We start from the raw sequence: 13,702 nt of genomic DNA, 5'->3' as shown, positions 1-13,702 counted from the left end.
AAAAGGCAAAAAAAATGATGAAATCACCAGAAAGTAGTTCAGTCCAGTTATTTTTAAACATTACAGCGAAAACAATAGGCTACAAACCCTTTTATAGCTTGTAAGGTAGCAATTCAGGCGACACCTTCCAACTGCTACACTGCCATAAAACTGATAGGGAAAGTAGGGTAATATGGGCCAATTGGTAATATGGTCCACCCTTCTCTGGCGTATTGGAAAAGGGCTTGTGTTCACGGTTCTTGAACAACTTGAAAGAAAACTAAGACAAAAAAAGAAACTTAAAGTTTGATGGAAATTTTGTTTGCTTTATGGAGCAGCGTGGTGACTAGGTTTTAGTAGGAGTTGTTGTAATTTTTGATTGAACACAAATAAGTCAATGTTGGAACAAGTGCGTCTAGAAAAATGGTTGAACCCTTTGTTTAAACATTCTGAGTGAGGCTATATTTATAGCAAAGCTTAATAAAATTGTAAATATACAGACCAGGACCAAGAATGAGGCCTATGGTGATCTGACTCAGGCAAATATATACAGTACGGTACCTAACTCATTTGGGAGAGCTATCGCAATTTCTGCTTAGGCGGCCCATATTTACCTCCTTGCTTTTATTTTGAAAAGTAGTCTGACAGATCATATACCGACCTACAAGTGAGCAGAATAATGTACCGTAAGCTAATGTATCTAAAGAAGGCCAGTCTACTATAGTCCTGGTGCAGCAGAAAGGACAAAGTCAATATAAAGTGCAGCCAACAATTTTAACTGCCATATAGCCAATTTTAACGCATAGAGCATTAGAGCTGCTTCAAAGGGCGTATAAGGTGTAATATATTTGGGCGATTTCAATAAAACTTCTAAAATTCAGGCATTATCATTTCACCCCTCCTACCCCAAAAGAATGTTTCGGTTCCGAACGCCTATGACTATAAGTAGGCTACCTACACATGAGCGTTAGTGTACACTCAGCTATGTAGCCTATTCAGTAACAAAAATTTGCATTTTGAAAAATTTAATAAGTGACAATACAACACATAAATGCTATATACTTTCACACATTACACACAAATGACTAACACGACCGAGGGAAAGGTATATTGAGGTTATTTTTGTCAAACTTACTGTAACCGGTCTACAAGTTGAGTAATGCATTGAAACGAAAGAATGCGACTTGGGCACACACAAATGCATGTAGGAAAACAATTAATTTCATGATAAACAACTGAGTTGGCTTCAAAGAAAAAATACAAAGCTACGGTCAAGTGGTTTTGAGCTATTCAGCTCTACATCATTTTCTTGGGGGGGGACACTAATAAAGTTCATGTAACTTCATAACATACATTGTGCAAATTAAACCCAATCGCTTAGTACATTGCACAACTGCACACGCAGCCTATCTTTATAAAGTGTTTTTACTGAGATGATTGTAACTGAACTTGAATCCAACGAAGTTGACATGAAAAGAGAGTGTTTAGCAAGCCAATAAATAATAACAGTAAACACAAAAACAAATAAAAACAGTAAACACATTGCTAAGTTACCAAGCCTCTGCAATAGGGTGGCTCATTTTCCTTGATGTTCTTTAAAATTTTTGTCAGTTTGGAATAATGTTCCATTTTGCTCACTGATATTTGTAAACCAAAAATTTTTGTTGGGTTTTGACCTTTGACCCTGGTTCACCCAAGGAGAAATTCTGAATTTTTCTGAAAAATTAGTAAATTTCGAAGTGGTTTAGAAGTATCTCAAGAGAGGATTTCTCAAAATTTGACCACGTGATTTTGACGTCACTTCCTCTGTTAACTTCCACGTGGAACATCTTCACCCTACTCCAAGTCTGAGAGTCACTAATAGTGCATGCTTTTAGTGTCATTTTAGTTGATTTTACAGCCTTTTCGCAGTCAGTGAATCTATAACGTCGTAGACCAACAAAAAAATTTGGCATAAAAGATGAGAGTCATTTTAGAGTATTTCAGGGCCCCTGATTCCGAAAATGCACTTAGTTTTTTCGAATTGCCTCTAGTTTTCGAGATATTCGACAATGAAAATATTTTTGAAATCGTTCCTCAAAAGCATTCAATTGGCAAATTACTTATTTTCAGCCCTGTTTACCATTATGATGTCATAATTGCACTTGTCTAGTTCAATTGGTTCATATTGCACGAAAGTTCAAAACGCAAGCAAAGGTTGAAATGAACTGTGTTTAACGTAAGGGAGACATAAATACTCAATGAAAACAGTTGTGAATCAGTAGGTCTACATCACAAGAAAAATATCCCGAAAGTCATGTGTTTATGAATGCAGCTTTATATTGAAAAGGTAGGCCTACTGAAATGGATACTTGTACAAATGAAGTTTTATTCCAAGCCTTTGCTAAGGCCAAGTCTTTGCTGCAAGAAGTTTTTTTCTGGTCTATAGGCTAAATAAATGGCATATAGGCTAATAAAATATGCCTTTGACAAGTAGGATGCTGTACAAACAACCCAGATATATTTTGCTGCATGAAGCAACGCAGAGGACCAACACATTTTGCGATAGATACAGCGCTATATAAAAACAAGCATTATTATTATTACTTTGACATGAAGCTGGGTGATCAAGATAAGTCCTGGGTTCCTCCTAAAGTATGCAAACATTGCACTCAAACCCGTTTCTGGGCTCAAGGCTAAGAAGTTCAGAGTGCCATGACATAAAGAGAGCCGTGGAATCACCATGAAAATTGATACTTCTGCACGGTGAGGATGTTCGAAGGAAGTTGGAACATCATGTTTACATGGAGTGTGCAAGGCAGTCATTGCATGGACGTTGCTATTTCTGTTTTTTGTTTGCCCTCTCTATAGTTTCAAGTGGTGATTTGCTTGAAACAATAGGAAAACGGGCATAACTGAGAGTAACCTCAATACCTTCAGTAATGTTTTGGAGCAAGGTCAAGTTTTTTTCTCAAAACCATTTCTACCACCTACTGTAGTAGTTAAAGATTTAGTTATCAAAAGTGGTAGCTGCAATCTTGGCTCCTCATCTCGATCAACATGGCATTCTTGACTTCAAGGCCAAGATTACGTTTTTCCGCAGCAAGGATAAATGCAGCTACTTTACTGAAGAACATAACTTTGTATTCTGTAATTATATAAATGGCCTTCGTACCTTGATGGGTGTTGCTCAGTAGGCCAATCATAATAAAGAGTTGTGTTTGTTCATCGATAGCTTTGTTTTGTTTATTTGTCTAGTTTGCTAAGCAAAACAATGTATGCATTTTGTTTGTACTTAGTAGCTTACTTAGTAAGTCTGAGACTGTTGAAATCAACAAATATATTAATGCAAAACGCAAGTTATATATTCTACATCTTGTATCCTCAGGCTTACTTCGCATCATATTTTGATTGTTACTAGGCCAGTAAACGTTAATAGCTGTTTGTTTGGGTTGTAATCAACGTGATTGGTTCCAAATAGCGTTTATACAACTCAGAAATGTGCCTGGGATTACTTCCAGTTTTGTCTATGTAGTAAACGACACGACGTTAAATCTATAGGGGCTCAAAATTGCGAAAAAAATGTTTTTGCTGTAACTCAAAAACTAAAGCCAATTCGAGAAAACTTAGTGCATTTTTAGAATCAGGGGCCTCGAAATACCTTAAAATGACTCTCACATGTCTTTATATAAAAAAAAGTTTTGTTGGCCTGTGAAAATCGATAAACATCGTCAAATGATTCAAGAAACTGAAAGCAGTAGATATTTACTACGTGAAGAGTGCACAAAGAAAATCATGTCTGAAATGTGGTAGAATTCGACATTTTGAGAGTAATACATGTGTCAGTGTTCATGGAATTGCTAATTAAACTACTTTGCTTGCTACAAGTTTGTGTTACTGCCTCTTATTGTGTCCATTAAGATGCTAGAGTGCATTAGAAGATAGCGAGTAAGCAGTTTCAGGGATAAGCGAAAATTCGATATTTTGAAAAAATTCAAACCAGGTGAACCAGGGTCAAACATTAATATTTTTTTGTAAAATTTGGTGTAGGAGATACATTTACCAAAAGGAACAATATTCCAAACTGACGAAAAATTTAAAAGAAAAAAATTTTTTTTTGGAGATTTTGCGCCAGCCTACTCTGCAATCCCAGAAAAGCAGCGTTAATCTCGCGATAAGCTCGATTAAAACTTTGCCAGAGAAATTTTCATTGAACTTCTTCCATGATGTGCCTTTTATCTATAAAAGGTGCATTCCACAATATATCGTGTCTTATCCGTTTTGTCATGCAATAGCAAGTGGCCGACGTTGGCGGGCCTCATTCTGCAGTGGGCCATATAGTTTGATGACAATTGTTTTATATTACAAAAAAAAATCGCGGAAAACCATTCAAATACTTTGTTGAAAAAACTCATGACACCATAAATTTTGGAAAACTCATACAAGTGGTCCAGGGGTGCGTCTTTTAAGTCATTAATGACAGTTTTCCGTTTGCACTGAAGCGTTAAAACACATCAAAAGCAAATAGTGCAAACATACAGTTACTTAAACTCTCTTCTTCAAGTGCCGTATCATCCACAGTAGATTAAAACGATTGAACGCGGCAGTGGTCAACCTGAAATATAAAAAAGGATTTATACCAATTCTTTGAAAATATACAAATTGTGCCCAATCACCTACGTCCTACGTACAAGTCAAGTAATCCTTCAGCATGAAATTGCTAGAAATGCTGGCAAAGACAAGTGAAAATCTGCCTGCAATACGAGATATCGTGGTTGATCAACACTCAACAGCCACCTATTGATAAAGTGACAAGTTTACCAGAAAACTGCAATCAAATTGAGGCTTTGAAAGAATCGAAAGTATGGGAAGTAAACAGAGTAAGAATTTAAGAGTCGTAAAACTCTTCAATAAATAAAAAACCCAAAATGTAGATACTAACCAAACGATTCGAAAACTATAGTGTCTTCAATCTTCAGTGCTATAAATATGTAATTATAGTTTTATATTTATAGACATTTACGGTATAGCACTAAAGATAAAAAAACAAACTTGGTTTAACTAGTTTCAATTGTCGTTAACTGCAAGTATGATAACCATCTAATTTATGTTTAGTTGTTCCTGATTACGTCTACAAGTGGGATATATATTTTTGAAGTTAAATTCAATCGCCCTAAATCAAATTGACACAAAGCACTTGCTTTTATTCTCCGCTCTCGTTGGGGCTGCAGGGTTTTATTTGTATACTACAACCTCCTTCTTTCCGGGTGATGGTGAATCTTTGTGACTTTTTAGCAGATGGTGTCACTTTGTTTAATGAATGTTGAATTTCTGAAAAAAAAGTTTATCGATATAGTATATGCTTTGTAACATTGGTCTGTATGAAACTATCGATGCATGGTTATGAGAGTTTCCAACAATTCAAAGACTCGTTTCAAAATCATTCAGAGCATAAACACACAGAGAGGCGACAGAAAAATTCAATTCTTTACCTTTGAATGCGAAGAAATGACAAGAACCAGCAACAATGGTTCGTTTCTCAATGTGTGCAAGTGCGATACAAAACTTTAAACCTATGCGAATCGCTAGTTGAGGCATTTTGTGCATTGATTAAGTTAGACATTTAGACAACCAACAAACTTCAACAGAAACTTTAAATACGGTGACCAGGTTTGCATTGGGACTTCATAACCTCCGCAAAATCATGAACATTAAGGATTGCACAAAATAGTTTCTTAATCCGGAGAAAAATATTAATCAGAATTCACAATCAGTCAAATACTTACGTGTTGAAATAGATTGCACGTGTTTCTCGCTTTTGGGTTTCGGCGTTGTTTGTAAAACCTGCAAATTTTTTAACGTTAGCTTTCTGGATAGCGTAATGTTACGATGGCATAGACAAGTGGTTCCCAAACTTTATATACTATTGCCCCTTACAGAAATCTGTGTATTATTATTTATTTAAAAATAAGTAGACTAATCAGAGTAAGTGGTATTTCTTCAAAGAGCTTTTCAATATTTGGAGAAATTTTGGTCTGATACAATCGTAAATCATTCCGTTGGTGATGGAAAGGTGATTTGCCATTACATCACAACTGAAACAGGTTATTTATAACTTTATACAACTACAAGATAAACAATACAAGTTTCTCGATCATTCCAACTTCTTAAGAATGCGCTATCGCCTCCTGAGGTTTTTTTGAGGCCTAATGTATCGCATTGCTCCAAGGATGGCTATCGGGCACTTTGAGAATCACTGGCATAGACCATATTCATACAAATACTACTTTGAAAATATTTGCAGTACGACGTATGTCATCAATGAGATGTTTTTGATGTTCTTTGTCTTTCAGTGACCGATCGATTGATGTGGTTGTTGTGCTTTGAGCATTCATCAGATTTTCCAAGCCGTCAAACTTCTCGATCTGTTTCACAATCGAAGTACAACAAAATAAAAACACGATATAAATTAATATGCAATATAAACTGTACTCTTTTGCATACGTGTGCAGACAAACAGCTTATAAATGTTTGCTTCACAAATGTAGATACAAACGACCTGCTTTAGCCTGATGCTGCGGGTTCGCTGTAGTAGTAGCGGTTTGCACTAGCTTTTGGAACACAGTTTTCTAGTCATGTGCTATGAGTATGACAGATTTTCCATTTAGTCCAATGTATTCATGATGGAACATTTGAGAATGCGTCATAGCACATGACTGGGGAACCGTGTTCCGAAAGGTAGTGCAAACCGCTATTACCACAGCGAACCCGCAGCACCAGGGGCTAAAACAAGTCGTTTTTATCTACATTTGCAAAGTTAAGAACGATCGTGCTTCTAAAAGCGAAACTCAATCTATTTATAAATGTTTGTACTATTTAATATAAGAAATAGTGTGAAGGGGAACCAATCTCTCATGATAAATTAAAAACCAAACCTGAAGTTTTTGTTTTCTGGCTTGTTCCCGCACAAAGGAACTGAAAATGGGCTCAACCGCGTTTTCTTTGTCGGGAGAACTTTGTTCTGATGGTTTCATTTTCTTGCTTGAATTGGTTTCTCCAAGCTCGTCCGGTTGGATCAGACGTTCGCGTGTGAACGGCCTGAAGATAATAACACTTTGTGGAGGATCGGATTATCAATGTCATCGATTGCAGACTGTTTTGACACGAAAGACAAAAAGGTTTTCAAACTATGATCTATAAAAATATTCTTCAAACCTGTTTATGACTGCTTTGCTCTTGACGGCGAACGTAAGCGCTCGATGTGTGTCAAAAATCGAAGACATTTCCGGCGATAAATTGACTACCATGGATGTATGAGCAGAACCACCGAGAGAATCCTGAAATAGGTAACAAAAAACTGAAAGCAAACTACAGAAGTTACATACACACCACATACAGTTCTAATAAAATTACGAAATATCTGAGTCTGCTACTATTCGGCGAGTCCAATTCGGCTAGTCCGATTCGGCGAGTGCCCTATTCGGCGAGAGCCCTTTTCGGCGAGTTTCCTATTCGGCGATTTTTCGATTTTTTTTTTAAATTATTGGGTACCGTAACCTTATTATCATTGCCGCTTTTACATCGTTTTAACGCCGCTAAACGTTCAAATAACCCCCTTACCCTTAACCTCCTAACCCTTAACCCCCTAACCCTTAACACACTAACCCTTAACCTCCAAACTCTAACCCTAACCTCTAACCCCTAACCTCAACCCCTAATCTATATGCAGCTAAATTATTTATGTTTTTGATCTATCAGAATTTAAATCTAAAACAGGAATTACAATAGTAAAAACAAACATTGCACGTATTGACACATGGGACGCGGTTGGCCACAGATGCAAACAAAAGTAACTCTTCCTCTCGGTGACACAACAGCAAGCTGTTTGCGGATCATTGGTCAAACCAAGCAATGTATCTATAATTGCAATCCAAACTAATCTATTATTTTCGTTAGTATCTGTGACTGTAAGTGGTACGAAGTTGCTTTAAGGTCAGCAGCGATAGTGTAAAATTAATTTAGTAGCTTTAACATTTTCATCATCTTTAATGTGTGCTGTTCAGCAAGATAGTGAAGTTGGTTCTGAAAAAAGTTACATTGTGTACAGGCAAGTACGAACTAAATTTTATATTTTTGAATACAGTGCTCTGGGCACAATAGAGAATTTAACGAGTGAGAGTGAATATAACTAACTACACTTGCTGCAGTATACCTGAAGTAATCTTGTGAGCTTGCTGTCTCTGTATGGAATTCTCGGATGCTTTTTGGACAAAGAATCTATGACCTTTCCCAAAACTAACAAAGACGTGTTTATCGAGCTTGATTCTTTCAGTCTCAATCCCTTGTTTCCAGTTTGACGATTATCCTCCGAACCCGCCAAATCAACAATTGATAACTTTGCAATCTTTTGTCTGGTAGGATTCCTGCTCTCCCAAGTCGCTAACTGTGTAATGAATGATACATAATTACGTCTTAGTCAGGATATTTTGATTTACCTCTGGTACAAAAAAGAGGAAAATATTTCTCGAAAAAATCGTTAACTCTTTATTGATTGCAATACATAATGGAATGCAAAAAATATCAAAATTTTTATTATTGAAGAAACAGCACCAGCATGAAGACAATACGACTTTTTTTAGCAAACAAAACTAGAAATCAATAAACACTTAAACTAGGGACTTAAACAGTCAGTTAATGTTAATAAAATAACGTTTTTAGTTCAAAAAGATTGTGATGGACTATATAACTACTTTAGTGGTTACAAAAAAAGACAAATACACATACGGTAATGAAACCAAAGCATACGGCAATGTCAACAAAGCAGAAAACTTACTTTTATTTGAAGAATTGTGTGAGATCGACTTGATCGCTCATTTACATTAGTCTTAGCAACTCGACGATTGTTGCTCGCAGGAATGAAGAGATCTTCAAAATCACTGAATGTCTCTATCGCAGTTTCAGTGAGACCAGGCAAGAAAATATTGCCACCTTTGTCTTGTCGTATGGCATCTGTTCTTTTTGATTTATTGAGCAGATCATAAACCTGAACGAATGCAGCATTACTTAGTGCATTGGTAAGCAGGAAAACAACAAAAGCAACATGACTGCCAAGCAATCGTACAACTTGGCAACTTAAGAGAACATTAAGGAAAAAGATATTCAATCTTGGCATACCAGATATACACAAAAATAAAGATACAGAAACAAACATAAAATAACCTAAAAAAATTTATGCTGCAAATACTAATTATATATAAAATTTTACCTTTTCTTGATAAATTTCTATGTATGACATAGAAAATGCAGCTTTCACACCAGGATTGAAGCTTGCTTTTCTAGATTGTACAAATAGATGACGCATAGTTCGAGGAATAAATCCTGGTGCTTCATCTGTTCCCAGAATAGTAAATGTTTTACCTGTTGATACAAATAATATAAACACTAACAAGTTTCAAAGCATCTAGCTTTATCAAAATTATTGTTCAATTAAAATGTGAATTACAGTTCCAATTATGAATGGACTAATCTACAAATGAGCAACTGGCAACATAGATGTCCGAACATTCCAGTTCTAAATATTTCTTAGAAGAAAAATTTGCACAAGCTCTGTTTTGTTAACTTCACCAACTTTTATGTTTTTGTTATACCATTCTACCTGATAATGTTCTTACTTTTCATGCTGTACACTTAGCATGAGTGCTTACTTTTGCTTATGGCTTTTGCTATCATAGAACACTGATGTTATTATATTATATTAGTGCTTGTTGTGCATTTAGAACCACAAAACTTTTGCAATAACTATAGTCACAGCCAAGATAACATGGACCACTCTTGGATATTACAAGGGAGCAACACATCTCCATTAATTCTACACCAACATAACATATCTTCTCTGAAAGACGTAAAAAAAGCAAAATTTTAATGTCTTTGAAAATCATAATTTGAACCAGATAAGTCTGTTAAAAAACTGTTTACGCAGGATTTTGCATGCTTTACCGGTACTTTGCATTTGCAATTATTACAACATAATAAATTAATGAACAGAACATTTAAACAAATAACGGATGGGTTCTAACTAATACAATAATATCAATTTTATACCAGAACCAGTTGGTCCATATGCAAAAACAGATACATTGTGCAAGTCATCGATAAAATGAGAAAGATTAGGTTGCACAATTGTTCCAAACACTTCTTCCTGGGTAGAATCTTCCCCGAAGACTTGCTCAAAATTGAACTTCAATGTTTTTTGGGTGTTTCTTAAGTTGATCATCTGAAAATTACAGGGTTGATCGGTTTAAACTGCCCGGTTAAAACGAGGCAGTTTTGACCACCTATTACTGGTCAAAACCCCTTTAGTGTATGAATCAAGTTGCTTTTCATTTGAATTAAAAATATTACCCTCCATGTTTAGTAATGATGTTCAACTATTTTAGTTAGGAAGGGTTAAGGTAAGGGTCGGAGTTAGGAATAAAATCAGGGTTTTGATCTTTGCCCAGGAATAAACTTTTTTTCCAAAATACAAGTTTTTGTTTTACATAGCTTAAATTTTCTCAAATTAGGGCAGAATTCTTTATCTGGCAACACTATTGAGGCTATTATTACACTATATGTTGTAAATATAGCCACAGCCTTTAAATAACATTTCTGGCCTCTCATTATTTGGCATAATCTATCAGAGAATCTTCAAATGTTTGCTCTGTAACTTTATTTCAGAATTTATTTTTGTTGCATAATTAATATACATACTACAAAAATAATAAAACAACAGTATATTACATATTTACAATAGTTCAACATTCAAACGTTTTCGACTTAACTTAAGTCCTCATCAGGAATCTGTAAATATTTATAAACTACAATAAATTTCACTTCTTGACAGTGACTAGAATGTTTTCTAAAAGCATCAAGAATGTTCTACTTTTGTAAATTGGTAGCGGGTAGCGCATGCTACTTTGGTCTAAGTAGCGCGCTACTTTAAAAGTAGCGGGTGTCCACCTCTGGTCATGAGTTACCAAGGGGGGGGGGGACTTGTATACCAGCTCCAAAACATTTTCAGTGACAAAAAGTATTACAAAATTTATAGCCTATCCTATTAGCAGGCTATTAAAAATGTTTTATTTGGACCAAAATAAAATTTTGGACAAAGCAATTGTCCTCTCTTCATCTATGATTTTTAACTGCATCATGACAAAAGAGGTATATAACAAGCAGGATAGAATAAATGTATTGGCTAGTCTGCGGCATAGCATTTAAGCTGAAATACATTGCCCCTTTAACAATATTACAAACCTTATATTATGCTTTGTTTCAATCCAAGATCCAATACTCGATTTTAAATTGGGGAAGAGCAAACTCTACATTGCTTGCTCCACTACAAGTGTTACAAAACAAGTTCATTTGATCCTGCTTATTTTGCCGAGGTCAACAAATACAACTGTTTTTTATCACCAATTTAATGTGCTCAGAATTGATGATATTATTAAATTAGAGACTGCAAAATTTATGTACAAAATGCTGCCTCGGGTCTTTGCTGGCTGCTTTATTTTTGTAAACGAAATTCACCATCATAAAACCCGTCAGAACCAAAAGAATGATTTATATTTGCCTTCTACAACGTCAAACTCTGGTAAGAAGATGTTATGTTTTAATGGAGTGAAAATATGGAATCAAGTACCAAAAGAAATAAAAAAAACGTCTTATAATGTTTTTAAATTTAAATATAAATGTTTATTAAAGAATTTGTACAATGATCACTCCTGAAACGTATCATCCGCTTATTTCTCTACACAGTTTTTTTTTTATGTTGCCCTGTGTTATTCCATTGTTATTGTATTATGTAAAGTGCTGGTATTGTGCTATATATTATATATGTGTAAATGTTCTTAATTTTGGGTCTTTTGTTTAAATGTTTGGGTGGCAGCTGACTTTGGTGACCTTTTGGTCTTTTGCTGCCATCCTTGTTGTGCGAATTATTTGTGTTTATTGTGTTTTTGCTTTTTGTGTCTTTCTTTTTCGCCAACAAAACAAAAAATAAACTAAACTTACTATAGATTTTGTGTAAACACCACACAACCAACAAACTATCAAACAACTAACCTCTACAGAAGTACTGGAGGAAGTTTTAACACACGATTCTTCTGGATCTTCATTGGCATTGTGAAATACTGGACGGAATCGAACATAAACATTGAAATGTGCCATTTTATTTGACAAAAGAAACTTGTGCAGCAGTAGGCTTATAATGTCTGTAGCTACTAATTTATTGTCTGAAATAAATTTCGTAAATATTTTGACAAAACAATGGATTAAATTGCTTTGAAATTATGGTGAAAACTTGCCTTGGGGTTTCCTGGCTACTCACACATGATAAACCTATCGTTATCAGCATCAGTCATCACCTTGCATTCCCATTTTGCAACCAAAGCTAAACAAAAAACACATATTTTAATTTGACGTCAAAATCCTTTCAAAATTAGTTATGATAAGTTTGTGGCGTCACAACCATTCTACCATCACAACCGTATCAACCAACATAACGGTCACAACCGTTCTAATTTCTCTCGTTTTGCTGTTCGTTTCTCCAAGTCTCTCCTTTCAAAGGGCGAGTGTGGACAGTTTTATTTTCTGTTACCTTTTTTCTATTTGAAACAGCTTAGATGAAAAAATAAAAGATTTTTAAGTCACTTGCTAGGAAGGAAAACGCGTTTGGCATGATATTGGATTGCTACAGAATCATTACAAAATTTGAGCCCAAAATAACAATTTTGACAATTTAAATACACCTGTCACTCTTCCACAGACATAAAGCAAAAAAATTTAATTTTAATTTTTACAAAAATCAAACACTTCGCATTGAAATAAAACAAGAAAGGAAAAGCAGTTTTGTCGATTTAAGTAGTGATCCAAACTTGTCTGGCAGCCCTCCTTAAACACTCTGGCGGCATAGATATGCTAGCAGTAGCACCATAGATTCAATTCAATTCAATTCAATTCAATTTATTTTTTCTTTGTCGGAAAACAACAGCAATGATAAAGTTACAAATAGTGAACGGGAACAAAACCAACAAAAGGAAAAGGTGGCAAAACTACAAAAGTTTAAAACGTGCATGCGATGCAAATTTAAAGGTTACGTACACGAAAGTAAATTAAGCACGGCCACCAAACCTAACAGTTTAAAGTAGATGAATTAGTTGGAAGAACCAGTTGGCTCCACATACCTAAAGCAACTGGAGGTGTGCCAGTTGATGAAACCATGCGGGGACGACTGAACCTTACAACCAATATAAAAAAGAAAAATCAACAACACGAGCATTCAAGAATAAACAATGAACATACGGCATATTATTACATATTAAACATATTACATATTATTTACATATCAAACATATTACATATACAAAATACTATGTACAGTACATCGTTTTAAGTAAAATGGAGTGTTCGCAGCAACGACAGTGGTGTGATATTGAATAGGAATTGATAACTGATGGGTACAGGAATTTAGATTAATTAACTTATTATTTGAGCATGATATTACACTGATGATCATGAATGATGAAAAATGTAGTGAAGATGATAATTATGAAAATGGTCTAGATGGGATGCGGGTGACTTCGGTATCGGAGCGGGATGGAGTTTCTTGAAATGCCGTGAATTTCCAACCAAACTTCTGGAGAGTGATAGGCCTACAGCTTCATTGTTGAAGTACTCTTGTCAAATAAATCTACACAACAAAGTAACA

General features: G+C 35.2%; 1 protein-coding gene across 1 annotated transcript; it reads right to left on the bottom strand.

Moving 5' to 3' along the window:
- Positions 1-993: 993 nt before the first annotated feature.
- Positions 994-12,219, bottom strand: LOC145777434 (kinesin-like protein KIF22). The gene is made up of 11 exons (XM_082588806.1): positions 12,058-12,219; positions 10,060-10,231; positions 9,224-9,375; positions 8,792-9,001; positions 8,171-8,401; positions 7,174-7,295; positions 6,894-7,056; positions 6,246-6,383; positions 5,745-5,802; positions 5,160-5,289; positions 994-4,573 (listed from the first exon to the last, which is right to left on the bottom strand). Exons 1-10 carry the CDS (start codon positions 12,160-12,162, stop codon positions 5,162-5,164), a joined length of 1,479 nt encoding a protein of 492 aa, XP_082444932.1. The 5' UTR covers positions 12,163-12,219; the 3' UTR covers positions 994-4,573; positions 5,160-5,161.
- Between the last annotated feature and the right edge of the window lie 1,483 nt (positions 12,220-13,702).

The sequence above is a fragment of the Aplidium turbinatum genome, chromosome 9 (assembly GCF_918807975.1).
Source record: "Aplidium turbinatum chromosome 9, kaAplTurb1.1, whole genome shotgun sequence".
Lineage (NCBI taxonomy): Eukaryota > Metazoa > Chordata > Ascidiacea > Aplousobranchia > Polyclinidae > Aplidium > Aplidium turbinatum.
The sequence above is the reverse complement of the archived record's forward strand: the minus strand, read 5'-3'. Positions and strand labels throughout refer to the sequence as shown.